General features: G+C 43.4%; 1 protein-coding gene across 1 annotated transcript; it reads right to left on the bottom strand.

The window, feature by feature from the left end:
• Positions 1 to 224: 224 nt before the first annotated feature.
• Positions 225 to 1,163, bottom strand: LOC138378814 (olfactory receptor 1N2-like). The gene has a single exon (XM_069464155.1). It carries the CDS (start codon positions 1,161 to 1,163, stop codon positions 225 to 227), a length of 939 nt encoding a protein of 312 aa, XP_069320256.1.
• Between the last annotated feature and the right edge of the window lie 15,849 nt (positions 1,164 to 17,012).

The following is a 17,012-nucleotide window of genomic DNA, read 5'->3' as shown; positions in this document are numbered from 1 at the left end:
AGAAAGAATGGAAGGGGAGGTCTCCACGCCGACCAGCTGTCTTGCAGGGCCCGGCACGCGAGAGCCACTCGGGGAGTGTTGGCGAAACGAGCCGAGGAACGTGCTGGCAGCAGGAGAGCCGGGCAGAGCTGGACACCTGTGGGGTCCACCTTGGGGACAGTCCCTCCCACAGGAAGGGGAGGAAGCGAAGACGAGGCACCTCTGCTCGGAGGCAGGAGTTGCCGTCACCGAGAGCAGACCTTGCTCCAGCTGAGGAGGCCTCCTAGGGCTCCCTTCATGTCCCTGTTCCTCAGGCTGTAAACGAAGGGGTTGAGCATGGGGGCCACCACTGCATACAGCGCTGTGGCCGCGGAGTCCTCCGCTGTGTAGGAGGAGGAAGGCCTCAGATAGACCCCGGACGGCGTCCTGTAGAACAGGGTCACCACGGCAAGGTGAGAACTACAAGTAGAGAAGGCCTTACGCTTGCTCTGGGGAGAACGCAGTCTCAGGATGGCTGAGAAAACGTACGTGTAGGAGAGAGCAAGAAGGAGGAAGGGGGTGACAAAGAGAACGCCCCGGAGGGTGTAAACCACCAGCTCGCTGACGCGGGTATCCGAGCAGGAAAGCGTCAGCAGTGCGTACAGCTCACAGAAAACATGCTGAATACTCACGCTGGCACAGAACGACAGCGTATCCATAAGGAGGGTGTGGATCAAGGGGTAGATGTGTGTGACACTCAGAGCCTCAGACACCGAGGTGATACAGAATTTGGGAATCACGGTTGTGGCATAGTGAAGGGGGTGACATATGGCTACCAATCTGTCATAGGCCATCACTGCCAAGAGGATATTGTCCAGTTCGAGAAACAGAATGAGAAAATACATCTGAGCGAGGCACCCAGTGTAGGCAATGGATTGGCTCTGAGTGTGGATGTTGAGCAGCATCTTTGGTACGGTGACAGACGTGAAGCAGATGTCCACACAGGACAGGTTGGCTATGAAGAAGTACATGGGGGTGTGGAGGCTGCGGGTAGAGCTGACGGCCAGGACGATGAGCAGGTTGCCCACCACGGCGACCAGGTACAAGGATAGGAACCGGCTGAAGAGGAGAGGCCGATGCTCAGGCACCTCCGACAGTCCCAGGAGGAGGAATTCTGAGATGACGGTTGTGTTGCCTCTCGCCATGGATTCCGCTTTCTGTAAACATTCATCGGACATACACCTGTCAGCGAGAGCAGAGGCAACCTGAGAAAACATGCACGGCACGGAATTTACTGTCATTGGCTGAAGTCGTACTTCGTGATGCTTGTGGCAGCATCTCCAACTTGGGGTTAGTAAGACAGTCACCGAGAGTCTGAGGGGTGGGGGCGGGGTGTGCTGAGGCTCTCTGTGGCCGACCTCGGTCAGGACCTCCTCTTGCTTCCCGGGCAGGAAAGGAGAACCAGGCAGAGAAGAAGACAAAGAGAACTGAAAATAAGGTCGGGGCATGGGGAGAGTGGGGAGAGACAGCAGGGGCAGTGGACTTGTCACAGTGGGAGCCCCCCCCCAGGAGGAGCATGGTTGGATCCTCATGGGCCCTTTTACTTTATCTATGTCGGGCTCTGGGTGGCGACCATTAAGGTGAAGCCTGTGTGTGTGCATATATTCATGTGCATGTAGTCACAGAAACACGTCTGGAAGGATATTCAGCCAGATGTTAACTAACAGTGGTTGTTTCTGGGGTGTTAGATCTTAACTTGCATCTTTTTTCAACAAAAAACATGTATATATTTTCTAAACTGTGCTACCTGGATGTTAATTGGCCTTTCAAGAGGTTTCTGTGGTGGACGACATCTGAGGCACAGGCACAATTAGAGGGCTCACGCTCAAAGCACTGTCATACAAAAGGGCATGTCTGAGAACTTACGTCCCTGGGTCGTTGTCTCACCTCGGGTTTATTTCATGGAATCCACAAAGGCCACATGCTCGTGTGGTGTGATTGCACCAGATGGACAGATCTACACTCGTAAAGCTCAAATTCAGATGAAATGGAGAACCGTAAATATAAAGTCTGACTTTAAAATGTTGACTCAAGAAAGGGTAGATGATGACCAAATACCCATGGAAGAAATTGAAAAAGATGTCATGGGTCTCCACCTGAAAATAAGTTACTGCATGACTTTAATCCAGGTGTTTTTAAGAGCAAAGCGTTTAAAGTCGTCAGATTGTCAGCTCCCTAACCCCCTCCTCAAATACTAAAAGTCTGCAAAGGAAGGAACCTCGTCTGTCTGGTTCACTGCTGAATTCCTGGGGCCTCAAGCCAGGGTAACACCGAAACTAAAACCAGGCAGCAGCAGCGTACGCACAAAAGGATAAGAGGCGGCAGTCAGTATGCTGAAGGGATGATGCAGCAAATAGAAATGTAAGAATGATGGGTATTATGACTCCTACTGATGCAATTAACCACACTAATTGATGGCAGGAGAAAAACCGTATTATAAATCTGATGGATGATAACATGGAGCTTCTAAAAGCTGACATTCCTTCTTGATTTTTAAAACCCGTAGTGAAACTAGAATCAAAGGCTATTCTCAAAGCACCAGAGTCTGAACATATTCTCCCCATGCCAGTCGCCTCACCCGAACCTCCCCCTGGCATCCCAAGCCTTTCCCTGTGCTCTCTGGAACTCATATAATGTGTAGGCCGTCTCTTCTCAAGGCATCCCTCTGCCCTCCGCCTTGATGGGACCTGACTCCTCTGTCCCCGAGGGCACTGCCCTCTCCCAGCCCTGTCCAGGGAAGACCGTCTTTTCCTCTCACAACCCACAACCCGTATACCTCAGGGACAGGAGGCAGATTCAGTGACCCCCCTCCTCCCTCCCAGGGCTACTTTCCAACCCAGTCTTTCCTCTACCCTTCGAAAAGAAAAGCCAAGAAATGACATCAGCAACGATAGCAGAAAAAGAAGCTCCAGGGTCCTGTCTCTTCACAGAAACGCTCATTCAATAAACAAAAACTGTCAGAATCAACTTTGTCAGAATCATAGAAATAGTCAAAGATTTCCAGCAACCAAGAAAATGATGAATCAAGAGAAAGGTTATTATGACTTCTCGGCCTTTTGGCTAAGATCAAATGTGAAGAGAAAGGTGACTTCACATTGTCGGGGAACTTCGTGGTGCTTTAACTTCACCTTGCTCTACTCTGCTCCTTGGGGCAGTGGTGGTTTTGAAGATGACAGCCCATATTCCTGGTTGGGCAGTTGGTTCTGTAGGGAGTAGAGTGGACCAGGCTCCCAAGGCATTACGTTCTTTTGGACATGTCTAGAGAATTCTTGAAGGACTGACACAAGCTTCTTTTGTTTCTTTCAACCAAGTGAATACTCTCTCAGGGTGGAGAAGTACCTATGCAGAAGGCATAAGTAAGATTACTTTTGGGGCAAACAACAAGCACACTGAAAGCTTTGGAGGAAGAACTAAGGAGACATTTACTTTATGTAATAAGGGCTGTGAATAGCTCCCATGTATAACAAGGAATCTAAAATTCTGCACTCATGCCCAGGGCTGGAGCAAAGAGGAAGATAAACTTTTACCTGCATCTGATCTTCGGCTCTGCATAAGCAGAAAATGTAAGGCTGTAGCAAGTTGTACATAGACTTACGTGTTGAAGGAGTGCCCCAACACACAGCCATTCTGCAAAACCTGAAAGAGTAATTGTTTTGTTTTGTTTGGCTCCAGACATTTAAGAAAATGTCTGTCAAACCACTAGCTAGCCATAACCTAAATTAAGAGAGACTTCAGAAATCACACATAACAGAGAATACAATTTTTAAAAAACACGTTGGAAAAGTCACCAAACAGAGAAGCAACTACAATCCACAGCAAGCACAACAATAAACTCTGAAAGGAGGAAGAATCTGATTTTCAAGATGCCACATTATATTATTCAAAATGTCCAATTACAAGCAAAAATCATGAGGCATGCAAACAAAAAAGGAAGTATAGCCCATTCACAGGAAAAGAATGAACAAAACTGTCCCTAAGGAAGTAGAGACATTAGGCTAACTAAACAAAAACTAAATCAACTGTCCTAAATTTGGCCAAAGAGCTAAAATGGATAAACAACTAAAGGAAACCACAAGACGGGTATTCAATGAATGAAGAATACCAATAAAGAGGTAGAAATTATAAAAGAAAAAGGAACTAAATAGAAATTCTGGAGCTAAAATCTACAATAATGAGAATGAAAAATTTGTTAGAGGTTTCAAAAGCATATTTGAGCAAGCAAAAGAAATAATCAGCAAACTCGAAAATAGAAATCAAGACATTCCCCCAAAAAACAAAAGCAGAGAGATTTAGTCACTAATGGTCCTGCCTTAAAAGAAATGCTAGGAGGAGTTCTTCAGGCTGAAACGAAGAACATGGCACAATAACTCAAAGCCAGATGAAATAATAAAGAACACTAGCAAAAGTAGCTATATAGATAAACATAAATGTCAGCATTAATGTATCCTCACATTGTAACTCCTTTATTTTCCTATATTATTTAAATTTTTATGTTATTAAGTGTGGAATGGCTGATTTCCTTAAATATGAAGTTTGACAGTTGATATTTCTGACATTTCACTTTGACATTTCTTGGTGTTTTTTTTTTTATTGTGAAGGTACATCCTCATTCTTTCAAATACATGTTTTGGCTTGTGATTATCTTTCCAATTTTTTTAGAGCAATTTTTGTGAAACCAGGGTAAGAACTCTTATTTTTGAATATGAGTTCTGTCATGGAACCAGTGCAGTGCAGACAGTTTGAAATATCAGCAAAGTGTTTGGGAAGGATGTGGCTAATGAACACACAGTACGTGGATGGTTTGAGAAGTTCCATTCTGGTGACTTTAATCTTGAAGATGAGCTATGGGAGCAACCTGAAACCAAGGTGGATAATGATAAGCTGAAAGCTGTAGTGGAAGCAAATCCATCTCAACCTATGCATAAATTAGCAGCAAGGGTTGACGTTACTATTCCAACAATATTGGACCATTTGAAACAAATCGGCCAAGTAAAGAAGCTGGATAGATGGGTTCCACAGGAATTAAACAAGCATCAGAAGGGAAATCGTCTTGAAGCTTGCCTTTCTTTGCTGTCACAACATAAAGGACAAACAGTTTCTCCATGGTATTGCTACATGTGTTGAACAATGGATTATTTTTGATGATCACAAGCATTTGGCACAATGCTTGGATAAAGATGAAGTGCTGAAACACAGTCCAAAACCAAACATTCATCACAAAAAGCTAATGGTGTCTGTTTGGTGGCCAAGCGCTGGTATTATCCACTATAGCTTCATGAAACCTGGTCAGTCGGTTACAGTGGATGTCTACTGCAACCAACTGGATGAAATGATGAGGATGCTTGTGATTAACCAGCCAAGATTGGTCAATAGAGACAGGCCAATCCTCTTGCAAGATCACATGTCACAAAAAACAACACTGCTCAAACTACAGTAGCTGGACTTGGAAGCTCTCTGTCATCCACCGTATTCACCAGACCTTGCACCAACTGACTGCCACTTCTTCTAGGCTTTGGACCACTTCTTGCAAGGAAAAATATTCAATTCTCAAAAAGCTGTGGAAAATGCCTTTCACAACTTCCTCACCACTCACTCTCTAGGCTTCTTTCCTGCTGGCATAAACAAGCTACTGTTAAGATGCCAAAACTGTGTCAATATTTCAGGTGCATACTTTGATTAATTGTACTGATTCTTGTTTGAGATATAATAAACTACACTTTTGATTCAAATTCAGCCATTTCATATTTAATGACTTAATAAAAGTGCATAAAAAATAAACCTATGCTAATATGCACAAAATGTAGAAAGACACAAATTATGACAGTAAGAACACAAATGGGGAAGGGCAGAGTTGTATAGGAGCATATTTCTGTATACTATTGAAGTTAAACTGGTATTAATTAAAACTAGATTGTAGTAAAATTAACATATAAATTGTTACACAAAAAATTGAAAGCAATAAATTAAAGCACTGCCAGAGAAAATCACTTTTACACAAAAGAAGACATGAAAGAAGGAAGGAAAGAAAGAAGGGAGGAAGGGAGGATCACTAAACAACCAGAAATCAAATGACAACATGGCAGTAGTAAGTCCTTACTTATAATAATAACATTGAATGCAAATGGACTAAACTCTCCAATCGAAAGATACAGTGTAGCTGAATGGATAAAAAAACATGACCCAACTATATGCTGTCATATAAGAAATTCACTTCACCTGTAAAGACACACATAGACTGAAAACAAAGGGAAGGAAAAAAATATTCCATGCAAATGGAAAGCAAAAAAAGCAGCAGAAATAGCTGTACTTATGTCAATAAAATAGATTTCAAGACAAAAAAAGATAAGGGGGTAAATTCAGTAAGAGGATATAACAATTGTAAATATATGTGCACCCAAAACTGAAGCACCCAGATATATAAGGCAAACATTATTAGAACCAAAGAGACAAATAGATACCAATACAATAATAACTGGAGACCTCAACATCCTACTTTCACCATTGAACAGATCAGCCAGACAGAAAATCAACACAGACATCTGACTTAATCTGTACTATAGACCAATGGAACTAATAGATGTTTCAAGAACATTTCATCCAACAGCTACAAAATACATGTTCTTCTCATCAGTACACAGATCATTCTCAGTGATAGGCCACATGTTAGGCCACAAAAAATGTCTTAGAAAATTAAAAAACTTGAATTCATATCAAATATTTTCTCTGACTGGAATAAAACTAGAAATCAATAACAATAGGAACCTTGGAAAATACAAATATATGGAAATTAAACAACATTCTCCTGAATGACCAATGGGTCAATGAAGAGATTAAGAAGAAAATGAAAAAAATTTCTTGAAACAAATGAAAATGGAAACACAATATACCAAAACCAGTGGGATAAAGGAAAAACAGTACTAAGAGGAAAGTTTATAGCAATAAGCATCTACATCAAAAAAGCAGAAAAATGTCAAATAAAAATGATTCATCTGAGCCAGGCGTGGTGGCTCATGCCTGTAATCCTAGCACTCTGGGAAGCCGAGGCAGGTGGATCACCCGAGGTCAGGAGTTCAAGACCAGCCCTGAGCAAGAGCGAGACCCCGTCTCTACTAAAAATAGAAAGAAATTATCTGGCCAACTAAAATATATACAGAAAAAATTATCCGGGCATGGTGGTGCATGCCTGTAGTCCCAGCTACTCGGGAGGCTGAGGCAGGAGGATCGCTTGAGCCCAGGAGTTTGAGGTTGCTGTGAGCCAAGTTGATGCCACGGCACTCACTCTAGCCCGGGCAACAAAGTGAGACTCTGTCTCAAAAAAAAAAAAAAAAAAAAAAAGATTCATCTTAAAGAACTAGAAAGGCAAGAGCAAGCCAAAACCAAAATTAGGAGGAGAAAATAAATAAGAAATATCAGAGCAGAAATAAATGAAATTGAAACAAACAAATACAAAGCATCAATGAAACCAAACATTAGTTTTTTTTTTTTAAAAAAAAAGATAGACAAAATTGACAAACTTCAACCAGACTAAGAAAAAATTAGAGAAGACCCAAATAAATAAAATCAGAGATGAAAAAGGAGACATTATGACTGATACCATAGAAATTCAGGGCCGGGCACGGTGGCTCATGCCTATAATCCTAGCACTCTGGGAGGCCTGAGGCGGGTGGATTGGTTGAGCTCAGGGGTTCGAGACCAGCCTGAGCAAGAGTGAGACCCTGTCTCTACTAAAAATAGGAAGAAATTATATGGACAACTAAAAGTATATACAGGAAAAATTAGCCTGGCATGGTGGCACATGCCTGTAGGGCCAGCTACTTGGGAGTCTGAGGCAGGAGGATTGCTTGAGCCCAGGAGTTTGAGGTTGCTGTGAGCTAGGCTGAAGCCATGGAACTATAGCCTGGGCAACAGAGTGAGACTCTGTCTCAAAAAAAAAAAAAAAAAAAAAAAGAAATTCAAAGAGTCATAAGAAATTACTATGAGCAACTATATGCTAATAAATTGGAAAACCTAAAAGAAATGGATAAATTCCTAGACACATACAACCTACCAAGATTGAACCAGGAAGAAATCCAGAACCAAAATAGATCAATAACAAGTGATGAGATAGAAACAGTAATAAAAAGTCTTCCATAAAAGAAAAGCATAGAAGCTCATGGCTTCACTGCTGAATTCTACCAAACATTTAAAGAAGGACTAATATCATTCCTACTCAAAGTCTTCCCAAAAATCAAAGGGGAGAGAATACTTCCAAACTCATTATACTATGCCAGTATCACCCTGATACTAAAACCAGACAAAGACACATACACAAAAAGAAAAGTATAAGCCAATGTCTCTGATGAACACAATTGCAAAAATCCTCAACAAAATACTAGCAAATCAAATTCAACAACACATTAAAAAGATCATCATGATCAAGTGAGATTCATTTGGGGGATGCAAGGATGGTTCAACATATGCAAATCAATCAATGTGATACATCATATCAACAGAATGAAAGATAGAAACCATATGATTATTTCAACTGATGCTGGAAAAGCATTTGATAAAATTAAACATCGCTTTCTGATAAGAACTTTAAAAAAACTGGGTATAGAGGGAACATACCTCAACATGATAAAAGCTATATACAGGAGACCCACAGCTAGTCTCACATTGAATGAGAAAAAAACCCAAAGTCTTTCCTCTAAGATCTGGAACAAAACAAGGATGGCCACTTTCACCACTGTTATTCACCATAGTGCTGCAAATCCTAGCCAGATAAATAAGACAAAAAATAAAAAAAGAAAACAAGAAGAAGGAAAGAAAGAAAGAAGAAGAAGAAAAAGAAGAAGAAGAGCAGGAGGAGGAGGAGGAGGAGGAGGAGAAATAAAGGGCACCCAAATTGGAACGGAGGAAGCTGAATTATCCTTGTTTGCAGATGATTTGATCTTATATTTAGAGACACCTAAACACTCCACCGAAAAACTTAGAACTGATAAACAAATTCAGTAAAGTTGCAGCATACATAATCAAGATACAAAAAGCAGTAGTATTTATATATTATAACAGTAAACAATATGAAAAAGATTGGGCCGGGCGTGGTGGCTCACGCCTGTAATCCTAGCACTCTGGGAGGCCGAGGCGGGTGGATCGCTCGAGGTCAGGAGTTCGAGACCAGCCTGAGCAAGAGCGAGACCCCGTCTCTACTAAAAATAGAAAGACATTATATGGACAACTAAAAATCTATACAGAAAAAATTAGCCGGGCATGGTGGCGCATGCCTGTAGTCCCAGCTACTCGGGAGGCTGAGGCAGTAGGATCGCTTAAGCCCAGGAGTTTGAGGTTGCTGTGAGCTAAGCTGACGCCACGGCACTCACTCTAGCCTGGGCAACAAAGTGAGACTCTGTCTCAACAAAAAAAAAAAAAAAAAAAAAAAAAAAAAAACCAATATGAAAAAGAAACCAAGAAAATAATCCCATTTACAATAGGTACAAATAAAATAAAATGCCTAGGAATAAACTTAACCAAAAAAGTGAAAACTCTTTATATTAAAGACTATAAAACATTGATGAAATAAACTGAAGAGAACGCAAAAAATGAAAAGATATTTCATTTTCATGGATTGGAATAATCAATATAGTTAAAATGTCCATACTACCCAAAGTAATCTAGTGATTCAATGCAATCCCTGTCAAAATATCAATGACATTCTTCACAGAAATAGAAAAAATAATCCTAAAAATTATACAGAATCACAAAAGACCCTGAATAGCCAAAGCCATCCTCAGCCAAAAGAATAAAACTGGAGGAATCACATTACCTGACTTCAAATCATACTACAGAGTAGTAGTAACAAAACAGTATGGTACTGGCATAAAAACAACACATAGGCCAATGGACAAAAATACAGAATCCAGAAATAAACCCACACTTCTATAGATAGTGAGCTTATCTTCAACAAAGTTTCCAAGAACATATACTGGGGAAAGGACAGTCTCTTCAATAAATGGTGTTGGGGAAACTGGATATCCACAGGCAGAGGATTGAACCTAGACTCCTATCTCTTTCTATAGACAATACTCAAATCGAAATGAATTAAAGACTTAAATGTAAGACCTGAAACTATGAAACCACTAGAAGAAAACTTTGGAGAAATGCTTCAGGACATTGACAAGGATTCTTTGAGTAGTACCTTAAAATCACAGGCAACCAAAGCAAAAATGGACAAATGGTATTATATTAAGCTAAAAATCGTCTGCACAGCAAAGGAAATAGACAACCAAGTGAAGAGACAGCCCACAGAATGGGAGAAGATATTTGCTTTGCAAACTACCTGTCTGACAAGGGATTAATAACTAGAATATATAAAGAGCTCAAATGACTCAATAGGAAAAAATGAATTAATCTGGTTAAAAATGAGCAAAAGATCTGAATAGACATTTTTCAAAAGAAAACATACAAATGGCCAACAGGTATATGAAAAATACTCAACATTATTAGTCATCAGAGAAATGCAAATCAAAACTACAATGGAGACATCATCTCACCCCAGTTAAAAAGACTTATCAAAAGGAAAAAAAATAATGGATGCTGGCAAGGATGCAGACAAAGGGGAATGCTCATGCACTGTTGGTGGCAATGTAAAGTGGTGCAGCCACTATGGGGAACACTATGGAGGTTTCTCAGAAAACCGAAAAATAGAACTACCATATTAACCAGTAATCCCACTGCTGGGTATACATCCAAAAGAATGGAAATCAGTATATTGAAGAGATGTCTGCACTCCCATGTTTATTGTAGCACTAGTCACAATAGCCAAGATTTGGAATCAACCTAAGTGTCCATCAGTGAATGAATGGATAAAGAAAATGTGGTACATATGCACAATGTAATATTATTCAGCCATAAAAAAGAATGAAATCTTGTGTTTTGCAACAACATGGATGGACTGGAGAACATTATGTTAAGTGAAATAAGCCAAGCACAGAAAGAGAAATTTTGCATGTTCTCCCTCATATGTGGGATCTAAAAATGAAAACAATTGAACCCCTGGAGATACAGAGTAGAATGGTAGTTACCAGAGGCCAGGAAGGGTAGTGGGAAGGGAGTATAGAGATGATTAGTGGGTGCAAATATATGCTTAGATAGAATGAACAAGTTCTAGTATTTGACAACACAACAGGGTGACTATAGTCAACAATAAATTACTGTGTGTTTTTAAATAACTAAAAGAGTAGAATTGGAATGTCCCTAACAGTAAGAAATTATAAATGCTTGAGGTGATGCATACTCCAATTACTCTGATTTGATTGTTACACACTGTAGGTCTGTACCAAAACATCACATGTACCCTATAAATATATACAAGTATCATCTACCCACAATTAAAAACAAAAAATTTTTCAAAAGAAAACTAAAAAGTATAAAGGTATATGAAAGGGAATAAAAAAATAAACGATAAAAATCAATTAAACACAAAAGAAGGCAGTAAAGGAGGACATGAAGAACAAAGACAGGATACACAGAAAACAAATAGTAAAATGGCAGAAACAAAACATTCTTTATTAATAATTACTTTAAATGTTAATGGGTTAAAACTCTCTGATCAAAAGACAGACATTGATAGAATGGATTAAAAACCTGCTGAGACTATATATTGTGTACAAAAGGCTCACTTTTTTATCCAAAGGATCTGGGGTAGCTACACTATTACCAGACAAATTAACTTTAAGTCAAAAAATTGTTACAAGAGATAAAGAAGGACCTTATACATTGACAAAGCAATCATCAACACTGAAGACATTGTAATGTGTTCATGAAGAAGACATAACTAGTGTAAAAATACACACAACAGACAAAAGAACCATAGCGTCCAGGAAGCAAATATTGACAGGAGGGAAGGCTGCTGGTGCCTGAATTCGGAGGGTGGGGAGGATCATCCAGCCTGCCGTGGGGATAGAGTGGCTTGGATTTCATACACAGAAGTACACCAGCACCTAGCAGGCCAGCAGACACAGGGTCACCTCCCAGTTGAGGTCCCCTGGCACCTCCAGCCCCCCAGAAAGCCACAAGACTTTGTTCCCACGGGAGGGGGAAGGAGACGCCATGAGGGCTGTGCCAGCAGGGGACAGATGAAGCCACTGGGATCTGGGATCTGCCCCGAGGCGTCGTGGCTCCTCCCTCTGACAGCCCTCGGTCCAGCCGGTCCCTCCGGTCCACCTGGCCAGGCCTGGAGGCAGCGCGGTGTGCCTGGCGCCTGGGAGTCCATGGCCGGAGGCGGCGGGGCCCCCAGCTGAGTCCCCGGGCCCAGGGCCCCCACCCTACTCTGCGCCCCCACCAGGCGAGGCGGGCACAAGGGAAAGGCAGTGAACCATGTCACTGAAGGAGTAAGGCCCGAGCCCCAGGGACTGGCCTGGGCGCTCCCCGAGGACAGGCGGGGACTGGGAGTGACTGCTCTGCATCCCGGGGCTCGCGTGTGCGTGCAGCGGAGCCCCGCGGATGGGACCGGCCAGGCTCAGGGGCGCCCGACCCGCGGCCAGAACGGGCCGACGGGGGCCAGTGGCAGAAGGAAGCAGCCGGGTGTCTGAAGTCCTCAGCACAAGCCGGTTCGCACAGGCACACGGGGGAGCCCTGGTCGCACCCGGCTTTTAAGTGCGCAACCTCGGAAGGGCACCTCAGTGTTCTCCTGACAGGAACCGACAACGGGGGACCGGTCACGGGGGAGGTTGGCCCTGCGGGCATCTGCGCGGCCTTGCGCGGGGCGGGCTGGGAGGGAACCAGTCACGTGCCCAGCGGCCTCACCCGGGGTCTCCAGAGGCACAGAGCAGGGCCGTTTCCGAAGGCGCTCTGAGGAGCTCGAGGTGAGTCAGAAGCCACCTGCAGAGTTCAGTTCCTGAGAGAGGCTCAGTCCCTCATTGGTTCAGGTGGGCTTGCGGGCACGCTTGCCGCGGTGCAGGCTGGGTGGGAACCAGTCATGTGCCAAGTGACCTCAGGGGTCCAGGCATTTGGGGATGTGCATTGGCGGAGCCATGTAGTAGTTCTAAAGGGCAAAGAGCTGTTCAAAGGAGCCTCATTGACTAGGCAGTCTACATGGTATCTAAGTCTTACAACAGTGTTTCCTTGACTGGAGCAGACCATGTGCGGGTATGTTTGCGCAGGCGCACTAGGGCTACACCGTGATCTAAGGGGTGGGTGGTGCTTTGTGAGGGAGCGTTCATTGGCTAGAACAACTGTGCGCTCTCCTGGGTCGTCTTGGTGGGAACCAATCACTGGCCAGGAGGCCTGGCCCAGCGTGTGTTTGCGCAGGCGCTCTGTGTATCCCAAGTTGCATTGCACGCTGCGGTGGGGCTTCGTGTAAGTCCCACGGATTGCCTAGGAGAAGGTGGGAGCATTCAAGATGGGATCCGAGTCTGAGGACGGAGGAGCCGTGCAGGCAGTGGACGAAGGCGCAGGTGTGGCAGCAGCTGCAGCAGGTGCGGCTGTTGCAGTGGTTGGTGTCGCCGGCGAGGTCGGGCCGGGTGGTCCTGGTGGTCCTGGAGGCCTAGGTGGCCCTGGGGATCGTGAAGACCCTGATGGCCCCGGCGATCCTGGGGCTCCCGGCATGGCGGGAGAGGCAGGTGTTGCAGCCGGTGGCCTTCTTCAGATTGGGCGGGCAGCGCAGGTGCCAGGGCCAGGTGGAAATGCTGCACCTGCAGTTGAAGGCCCAGGTAACCAATTGCTCCAGTTATATCCTGTCTGAGAAGTCCCCAGTGGCCTGGGTGGCCAGGGGATGGTCTGGGGGTGGTTTGAGGGCAGGGTGCCCAGGCGGGTGGGGACTGAAACCACAGCTGGAGGGTTTGGGCAGAGCCTGGCCTGGGCTGATTGGTTGTGGTGGTGGTGGTGAAAACCAGTTTGAGGGGAGCGAGGGCGTGGGGGCCATGCTGTCCAGGGTGGCCTAAGGGTATGGGGTGGGAGGTGGTGGCAGAGGCTGCCTTGGCGTGAGGAGGAGGACTGAGGCACAGGTAAAATCCGGAGTGTGGATGGGGCCCTAAGCATATCTCCACCAGCACCCTCACCGTTCCTTTCCCATCGCCTGTGGAGACAGAAATCGCCAGCCAGGTCCTGACCCCAAATGCTGAACTCCAAGGGCCAGTGCAGGAGGAGCTCAATGTGGACGGCAGCGGCCTAGCTGTGTTAGTTCTAGAGTGTGCTGGGGAGGGTTTGGCGGCAAGTGGCTAGGGCCAGTCTCAGGCCAAGGGGCGCCGTCATGAAGACAGGGAGTTACGTTAGGGTTAGGTCTAAGGAAGGGGTGTGGTGGTCTGGGTACGTCACTGAGTAGGGAGGCGAAGCAAGGAAGGTGTCTCTAACTTGATTTTCTCTTTCTTTCCCCTTTAGATGATTGACTGCTGAAGACCCTAGCCACCTCCACATTGTGGTCATCTTCTGTCTTGACCAGCTTTCCCTGGTGGTTCGGACCAATACAGCGCTTTGTGCCCCCATTTTTTTCGCTAAGCCTCAGCAGGGAAAAGGGGGCTAAGTCTAACCTCAAGTTCCATCTTTGGTGGGTCCTTCTCTAGGACAACAATTCCTGCAATAGTTGCCAATTTACTGAGGGGGCCTAATTTTGTTCTGTATTGACCCTTGGGCCTCAAGGTCCATTTGTTTTGTTTGATAATGTTTGTTACTGCAGAAAATAAATCTGAGATACTATTCCAAGTCTTAGTTTCTTTTCATCTATAGAACCTCCAGATATTCTTGCCATTGTCCTTGGGTTGCAGGGGAGGTTCTGGGATTCAGATATTCAAGTAGTACAAGGTAATTGAAGACAATTTAGGAAACGGAAGAAAAAGAAAATGAGTTGGGTCCAGTGATTCAGCATTAACCACTGTGAACGTCTTGGAATATTTGCTTAATAATTGCATTTATATAACAAATGTATAGCACCAAAAACATGAGAGTAGGAATTTTTGGCCTATTAGCCTTGTTTCAGATACGTGAAGAAAAGTGCTGGGACAACTGCTTAAGTGTTTGGGGTGAGAGATTAGCTCTTTCTAAAATATCTTGTATCCTACAACCTTCCTAAACTCATTAATTAGTCCTAGTGGCTCTTTCCTAGATCTGGTTGGATTTTCTACAGAATCATCTGTCAATAAAGACAGCTTTACTTCTTTCTATCCAATCAGTACCTTTTATTGGTTGATTTCTCTGTTCATAATGGGTTGGATTTTCCTACTTTACATACCTGTTAATTTTAGATTGAATGACAGAGGTGGTGAATTTTACCTTGGGTGCTGGTTATTTTTCTATTCCTAAATATATTCTTGAGCTGTGTTCTTGAATGCGAGTAAGCTACTTAGAAACAGTTTGATCCTTTTGAGTCTTGCTTTTAGGATTTGCTCAGTGTGACTAGAGCATATTTTAATGCAGTAATGATATAATTGATAATCTCCAATGTTTGGCAAGGCTGTAGTTGGAAACAAGGTCTCTTGTACACTGTCAGTTGGAGTGGTAGTAAAATCTATCTGGACATTTATTTGGCATTTTTTATTAAATTAAAGATGGGCATACCCTTTGACATACCTTTGAAAGTCTGTCACAGAGAAACTCTTGAAAATTCAAATGAGACAGAATTGACCAGGATGTTAATTACACCATAATAAAAATTATTAGCATGTAAATGTACATCAGCTGGGGAAAGATTTAATAAGTCACTATTCAGCTGTCCTGGTGGAAAATTATGAAGTAGTTAGAGTATGGTGGATAGTTGTGTACTAGCATAGAAAGAGATTAAAACAAGTCAAAGATTTTTGCACGTTCCTGTTTTTGCAGTGTGCTCCCACCATGTGAGATGTGGGGATACACACAGTTATTACCTGGAATGAGCCACCTCCACTGTCAGAAATGCTCACTGTTGGAAAGAAACTTTCACCTTTTAAATTTCAGACTTACATGTTTAAATATTTTCATTAAGCATGTATTACTTTTTAAACAATTTTTAAATTTATACATAATATTTATATATTTATGGGGGTTATGTGTAATATTTTGATGTATGCATACAATGTTGCTATAGTTTAGATGTTTGTTCCCCCCAAACCTCATGTTGAAATTGTATCCCCAATGTTAGAGGTGGGGCCTAATGGGAGGTGTTTGGGACATGGGGGCAGATCCTTCATGAATAGCTTGGTGCTCTCCTGACGGTGATGAGTGAGAGCTGTGTTGGTTCCTGTGAGAGCTAGTTAAAAAGAGCCTGGTACCTACCCTGTCTCTCTTGCATCCTCTCTCACCACGTGATCTCTGCACATTCTGCCTCCCCTTCACCTTCCACCATGAATGGCAGCAGCCTGAGGCTCTCATCAGATGGCTAGTCTTCCAGCCAGAAGAATTGTGAGCCAAATAAACCTGTTTTCTTTATAAATTACCCAGCCTCAGGTATTCCTGTATAGCAACACTAAATTGACTAAGACAAATGTGTAATGGTCAAATCAGGGTATTTAAGATGTCCATCAACTTAAATGTTTATCATTTCTTTGTGTTGGGGACATTTCAAATCTCTTCCAGCTATTCTGAAATATACAATATATTGTTGTTAGCTATAGTCCCCCTACCGTGCTATAGAATTCTAGAGCTTATTCCTTCAAACTGTGTGTTTGTACCCATTAACCAACCTCCCTTCATCCCCTACCCTACCCTTCCCAGCCTCTCGTAACTATCATTCTACTGTCTATCTCCGTGAGATAAGCCTTTTTTTTTTTTGAGACAGAGTCTCACTCTGTTGCCTGGGCTAGAGTGCTGTGGTGTCAGCCTAGCTCACAGCACCCTCAAACTCCTGGGATCAGGCAATCCTCCTGCCTCAGCCTCCCAAGTAACTGGGACTACAGGCATGCACCACCATGCCTGGCTAATTTTTCTATATATATTTTAAGTTGTCCAACTAATTTCTTTCTATTTTTTTTTAGTAGAGACGGGGTCTTGCTCTTGCTCAGGCTGGTCTCGAACTCCTGAGCTCAAACAATCTGCTTGCCTTGGCCTTC

This window comes from Eulemur rufifrons, chromosome 30, assembly GCF_041146395.1.
Source record: "Eulemur rufifrons isolate Redbay chromosome 30, OSU_ERuf_1, whole genome shotgun sequence".
Lineage (NCBI taxonomy): Eukaryota > Metazoa > Chordata > Mammalia > Primates > Lemuridae > Eulemur > Eulemur rufifrons.
This window is presented reverse-complemented; position numbering and strand designations above follow the sequence as displayed.

Coding starts and splice junctions, on each gene's coding strand:
- LOC138378814 (XM_069464155.1), bottom strand. CDS start 1,163: ATGGCGAGAGGCAACACAACCGTCATCTCAGAATTCCTCCTCCTGGGA.